The sequence below is a fragment of the Chelonia mydas genome, chromosome 13 (genome assembly GCF_015237465.2).
Source record: "Chelonia mydas isolate rCheMyd1 chromosome 13, rCheMyd1.pri.v2, whole genome shotgun sequence".
Taxonomy (NCBI): domain Eukaryota; kingdom Metazoa; phylum Chordata; order Testudines; family Cheloniidae; genus Chelonia; species Chelonia mydas.
Window position 1 is genome coordinate 21,115,824 of NC_051253.2, and position 6,988 is coordinate 21,122,811.

Below are 6,988 nucleotides of genomic sequence, written 5' to 3' on the forward strand. Positions count from 1 at the left end.
ACAAGCAAGACAAATGTTTAAATGTTTTAAAAATGGTATTAAAACTGTGTCTTTTTAATGTCAGATGTTCTGGATTGTGATCCAAGACAGCTGACTACATCATGCTCCCAGGGAGGTCAATGAGAGTTTTGCCTCTGAATCCAGAGAGTGGAAGAGAGGCCCCAGTATGAGATTTGGCTTCAAGATTACTAGTTTTTACAGGTTCATTTACTGCTATGTAGTGCCTGCAACAACATTGCTTAGGTACATATAGAACTAAATTCCATAGGGAGTTCTGCTCTTCATTAAAAAACTACACCTGCATGACATCCAACTAAGCAGAGTCACGTACAAGCTTATTCTTTAAACTAACTATGAAGTACCTTATAATTTTCAGTCAATGGGATACCTAAAAATGGCTTTGAGAATCTTGGAGTTTTTCCATCTTTTTAAGTCAAGATCAAATAGGTAAGTGTAATAACACCCACATATTTGCAGAACAGGAAATGGAGGCAGAGAGATTAAGTGACTTGCCAAAGGTCACTTTCTATTCCTGGCTCTACCAGTGACTTAGCAAGCAGGAGTCCTGAGCGCTAGTCTACTCCTCTTAACAGGCCACAATTACTCCCCACTATAGTTTAGAATACATTTTAATTTTAATACACTTGTTATTCACAAGTCTTCTGGAAGAGATTTAAGAAAAAAAGATTTTTCCTAATAATTACAAATATATTAAAATAGAGAGCAGGCTGACATTTCCTGAACTCATTACTTTCCTGGCAACATTAGCAACACTCAACTGCTACCAGTGCTGCGTGCATCAAAAAAATTAATAAAATATCTTGTATAATCTTATTTTTTTAAGAAAAAACTTAATTAATATTTAAGTTTACTCCTTTCTGTTGAGTCACGTTTTTCGCATGCCCAACTTTTTCAGCTTAAATGAAATGTGCATTTCATGCAAGATAGAACACCACATACTAAAGTGGCCTTTGAATTTCCATCACTTACAAAGCATTTGCTCAGCTCCAATGCCATTTAATTTTAAATTTCCCTTTTCCATTTCTCACCCCCTTTTCAAGTGCTCCCCCCACAACACAAAGCTGCCTCTAAGCTGTCTTATTAATGCTCATGATAACACTACAAAACTGTCAATTTCTGACAAGATACTTGCTTTTCCACACTATTGGCATTTTTAAAGTTAGCTATTAAAGGAAGCACTTCTCACTCAAGAACATTCAGCTTCTAAAAATAAGCTTCCACACAGCCAGACAATCAAAATTTGTGCTCAAGTCCAGTTAATATTTCACCGATTACTGCAGTGACGTTGGCCTTAAATCCCATCTTAAGATATTTAGTTAAATCAACAAAAGGGGAAATTCACTGAGGGGCCACATCTTAACAATTTTTATGCAAAACCACCGTTAAATTTTAATAGAAGTTCTGAACACAGAATAATAGGCAGGCAAGACATGGTCTTATACTGCAGAAATAAAATCGTGGGTGTTGAACATCTTAGATGCTCCATATCCAGTTTGTTCATTTTACAAACAAAGATTTTTCTAATTGTTATGTTCTGCAAACACAAGAGGAGAACTGAAAGTCAAGATGGGTTCCCTCTGGCCCATTAGCAATAAGAGGTTCTTCAACTGGAACTTGGTTAACAATGCTATTGATTAAGCTAAAGCCAGAAAAGAATCCAGCTAGTAGTTCTTGCATACCGAGAATGTCTCTGTAGGCTAACAGGAGTAAAAAGTAGTAACATCTGTTGAATAAGAAGGTGCCATTTTCATAAATGTACTTTAAGATATTTCCTACAGGAAATAAATTTTCTTTATACTGCATTCAGATCTTGAGGATGGTTTTTTAGCTCTTTTAGAGCACTACTCATCTTTACATCTCAAAGCATTTTACAAAGGAGGACAGTATTATCCCCATTCACAGATAATACATATGCTTCAGGTTGGTGTTTTAAACAGCACACCACTTACAAGATTGTCAACTTAAAATGACTATTTTCCACTGAATGCATCCGATGAAGTGAGCTGTAGCTCATGAAAGCTTATGCTCAAATAAATTTGTTAGTCTCTAAGGTGCCACAAGTACTCCTTTTCTTTTTACACACACAGGAATCACTTCACCCACTTCTAAAACCAAAGATGGCAAATTCTTAACAGTGCACAGCAACAACAGAAGACACTTCAGGTGAAGAAAAATACTGTATCCTAATTAAATGGCAGGGGGAATTTGGTTAGTTACACAAAATGCAATTACCAAAGTTAGAATGGTTCGGGACATACTTGCTAGGAGTGGCATGGATTTTTAGTGATCAGAAATGGTCAGCACTTCCATTTTACACTTGACCTTGATTCTAGGACCCCTTGATGCTAACGTCATGCTACTCCATCAATTTAGCCCCTATTAAAAGATAATAGTGCCAAAAATTGAACCACCAACATCCTTGGACATTAGATATCTCCCATTAACTAGAGGATCCACACCCACCTAGCTTGGGTTGTAACATCTGAAGTGATTACATTACAGTGGTATAGTCATAGACATAGATTCCAAGTTTCCTGTCTTAAGAATAATTACAAGTGTTTAACTACTGTATTACCGACAAAAACCATAGAGTTCTTTGTTCCAACAGTAAGTATGTCTGCTTAACGCTTATATAGTATGTGGATTGAGTAGTCAATACCACATTGACTCTTTCAGGACTAAATACTTCCCTTCACTCTTTTAAGTGTAAATAGTTGGGGGCCCTAGGCTTCTGTCCAGGCCCTGCCTCCTAACAACAACATCAAACAGCTCTATACAATCTCATTAAAGTACAAACCAATTTTAAGTGCTCAGAATAATGTATATGGGATTCTTTCTACCCATTTCTACTTCTTGCAACTAACTAGGATCCAAACAAGTAGTACATAAAAGCCCAGACTCCCATGGCCATGCCTAAAATGAAAACTGATATTTCTAATATCAGCATGTGATAATGTCTGACACAGAAGTGAGAGGTACTACTGTACAGTGGAAGCAAGAATGAAAGAACCTTAGAGTGAAGAGACAGCAGGTTCCTGAAGTAGGTTCAGCTTTGGTGGCAAGGTCAGAAAGGACATGGACTATCAACAGTGTTACTCCCTTAACAAGCCTAGCAAATGCAGCATTCAACACAGAAGATTTTGCCTTTCTGTTGCTTGAGAAAAACTACAATGAAGACTAATGACAGTCAAAGGAAGGCTTGGAATCACGATGGGGAGGAAGAGTTCTATGAAACCTTCATCGGTTGAAATTCATCAGGCATATCTGATTCTCCAGTTATATACATTTTGTCTGAGATATGTGGTACATGCTTACTTTAAATCTGTGTACTAGACTTTCTTCAGCAGTTGTGAGATGACAAGAAAAACCCACAGAGTCAGAAGGGTGTCAAGTGCTCTATGTCCCTAAACCACTCCTAATTGGCAACAATAAAAATAGTGTACAGCCAGCCTTAATATCGGGGGGCGGGGGGGACGACGACACACTGTTAAGATTGTCCACTGGAAGTACGACTAGGGGAGTCCATTATTTCAAATATCTAAATCAGCATATAAGTGGAGCTTTTTCCCCAGGAAAAAAGCATACCCTTAAGCAAATATTTCCTACACAGGGAGGTTACAAATATTTATAGACATACTTATACTAAAGTAATTCTAAAAATGCTTATTATAGTTCCAGGGAATGAAGTATCTTCCCCTCTTCCTTAAAATAATTATTTATTAAGTATTATTTTATCTGTAGAGGGGAAATTTTTTTTTAAATAGCATATTTGTATCTGCACACTTCTGTTATATACACATTTACATTATCTATAAAATGCATTTATGTGCATGAATATAAAAAGATGTGCATACACAAATATTTTATATTTGTGAATATTTACATGTATAGCAGTTTGCAAAGCAATTAGGCATCAAACATATTGTCCAGAACAACAGTCCAATGATTACAAATGCCAAGAACCCAGCATAATAAAAACAGTATTATTGCAATGGGATTGGGAGGCAAGATGAAAACACCTTAATAAAGAGGTGGAGTGAACGCAAACACTTTTAGACAACAGGCACATCATCCTTCCCCCCCTCAACCTCCCATCCCCATTACTTAGGGGACAGACAGAGCTCTTCAAGTAAATCCAGTCGTTTGACAGTGACATATGCATGCAGAGGCAAATTGTACCTCCCCCTCTGGCCCCCCCCTCCACTTTTAAGTATACCACCCACCAGCTTGGGAAAAAAAACAAAACCAATATGCGACCCAGCAGTATGCAAAAAATTGGTAGCCATCCTCCTAAATGCAATCACCTACAGAGATCCTACAACTTATTCCCCAAAAATGAACAACCAACTTGCAAACTTTCTGAAGTGATGCTGGCTACCTTTCTGGAATTGCTTACACTCCTTTTTAAAAATAAAAAAAAATGCAATTATTTGAATTAAAATTTTCTACCCAATAAGATAAAGTTAGATCAATTAAACAGCAAAGAAAGAAATAATCCTGGTCTTAAAATGGATGCAGCAGAATCTTTTAAAGAGCAACATGTTGTAACCACCTTTCATTTTAGGGGATGAGAGGAATTGACTGAAAGAAACAAAACTGAAGAGGAGAGAGAGGGGTGGGTGGAATAAAGGCTGCTCAGTGATTTATTTAACCTAAAAACTTTGCCTTTCCCCTTCTCTGGGAGGGTATGTGGGTCGGGAGGTGATGATTTCTCCCGTGTTTCTCTGCAGGAGGCTCCTGCTCGGCAGCTCAGGGTAGGAGGAGAAGGAAAGAAAGAGACACACACAGAAGAGAGAGGAGAGAGAAAAAGAAAATGGCGCAGAGACTAAGTCCTGACCGTCGACAAGGCGACTTTCCAGGGAGGAATCGGGGCCCAAAGGGGACCCCAGGAAACCCAGAGGGACCGGATCTGGGGCCTGCATTGCCCCCACTAGGAGAAGAGGGGGTCGGGTGGAGCCTAAGCCCCTCGGAAGCAGGAGCATTTGGCAGCTCGATGGGAACAATGGGGCCGGTGAGCGAGGAGACGGGACTTAGTCTCTGGGACGCCATGTCTGTCCTTTACCATCCTCAGTAACACAGAAGGGGGGGGGGAGCGAAAAGGGGAGGTAAAGGGGGGTAAATCGCCCCCAAAAGGCGGGGGTGAGGGGGCAGAGACTCACCGTTCGCTCGGAAATCCGCCTCGATCTGCAAGGACAAGTGGAAGCGAGTGAAAAAAAAATCATGTAGGTTTTCAAAAAACAGTAAAAGAGCCTGATCTAGGGGGCAGTTTTAAATGAAGAGGAAGGAAATCGAATCACCGTTCGTTTCCCACACAGACACGTATTGGGAGGGGTCCCCCCCACAAATCAAGGGCGGGGGGCGAAATTCAGACTTCCTAGCGCCCCAAAGTTTTAACCTCCCCCCAACCTATTTTAAGTCCCCCCTCATGCTTATGTATCCATTCTCTGGGGCACCCCTGCCCTGGTACCCCTTCCCCCGCATGAAAAGGGGGGGGCACATTCCTATCCTCTCTGGATCTGTCTTTTAAAGGGAAGGCAGGAGAAAAAAAAATCCCCCCGTGTGTGGCTTGGCTGGAATTTTTTTTTGGGGGAAGGGGGGGGGGGGGGGGGGGAGGAAGGTTACAGACCTTTATGTGTCTATGGGGAAATCACCAATCACAGAGACTGGAGGAGCCCGCGGGGCACTGATCAAGGCATCCCACCCTAAGTGTCCGAGGGCAAATAGGGAGGGGGAGCCAAGGGGGTTAGGGATCCAGAGCTCTGGGAGAGGGAGGGCTACCCCCACTAAGGTGATATGGGGGTGAGGTCACCCCGTGGCCCCAAGGGATACTGGGGGGCCATGGGCACCTCCAAGTGCCTGAGGGGATTTTGGGGGGCTGGAGGGCCCCACTGGGGCCCCAAGTGCCTGAAGGGATATGGGAAGGTACGTGCGGGTCCCTCACCTGGGAGTCGTTGTGCAGCTGGTCCCCGCTCATGCCGGCTGGTGGGGAGGCCTACACAGGAGCAGAGACGCCTGGGAGCAGCAGAGTCTGAGGCCGAAGGGAGAGTGCAGCCCCCTCACTCAGCACAGCAGCTAGTTGTGTAACAGACTAAGTCCTCATTTCCCCTCAGTGCGCAGGCGCCGCTGCTTTTAAACCAGAGGAGGGTCTGGTACGGGAGGGGGAGAAGGAGGAAAGGAGTGGGTTCCGATATTTGCATGCTCGGCCTCGCCTTGTCCCCAGCTCCAATTAGAAGAGAGCTTCGGTCATATTAGCATTCCAGCCACGCCTCCTCTCGGCTCTCAGAACTCCGGGTTAGATTTGCATGAGAGCCACGCCCACCACCCCCCTCTGCGCAATTTACGAAAAAAGCCGGTTTGCTATTTGCGTACGCAGCACTCTTCCCTCCTTTCAGAACGCCGGGTGCAATTTACATATCCGGTCCCGCCCCTCCAGCCCTCTCTCCAGTCACGAAGGAAAGGCCGGCGCTTATTTGCATATCCTGCCACGCCTCCTCCGAGGGAAGACTCCTGCCCGCCCACGGTGGAAGAACGAAAGCCCGTCCCAACGTGCGCGTAACGCTCATGCGCAAGAATTCCCCTGCAGGGGTACTCTATTTGCATGTGGGGACCCACTCTTTCTCTGCAAGCCCCACTGACTGCTGACTGTCAGCTCCAGCTAAGGGTTGCATTACAAGGGCAGAGGAGCCAGGTGCCAAAGCTGGAGGGCAGGAGCAGGAGCAGCAACTTTATTTTCCGACCTGCCTCCCATACAGCTCTTCTCAGCTGCCTCTGACCCCAGTACACAGAACAGGGATCAAACAGCTGCTGGGGTGATGGGGGCGTGGGAGGGAGAGATCAGGATGGGAAATACATGAGCCCCTCAAGCAGGCTGAGAGAAGGCTAGCAAGAAGTGGATGGGAGTGTGTGGGGTTGCACACATCCATCCTCTAAGGAAGCCAAGGAAATCTCCCATCCCCCCAACTTTCCC

General features: G+C 43.7%; 1 protein-coding gene across 2 annotated transcripts in view; it reads right to left on the bottom strand.

Annotated features, from left to right (window-relative positions):
* Positions 1 to 6,145, bottom strand: part of TOP1 (DNA topoisomerase I) — an 84,998-nt gene extending 78,853 nt beyond the window's left edge. The window contains exons 1-2 of one of the 2 annotated variants that reach the window (XM_007057182.4): positions 5,963 to 6,144; positions 5,181 to 5,205 (exon numbers count right to left, since the gene is read on the bottom strand). In XM_007057182.4, the coding sequence (XP_007057244.1) occupies positions 5,181 to 5,205; positions 5,963 to 5,995 (58 nt within the window). In that variant the 5' untranslated portion in view covers positions 5,996 to 6,144. Of the gene's footprint in view, positions 1 to 5,180; positions 5,206 to 5,962 lie in introns of both variants that reach the window. The other variant, XM_043526799.1, reaches the window with a different exon arrangement.
* Between the last annotated feature and the right edge of the window lie 843 nt (positions 6,146 to 6,988).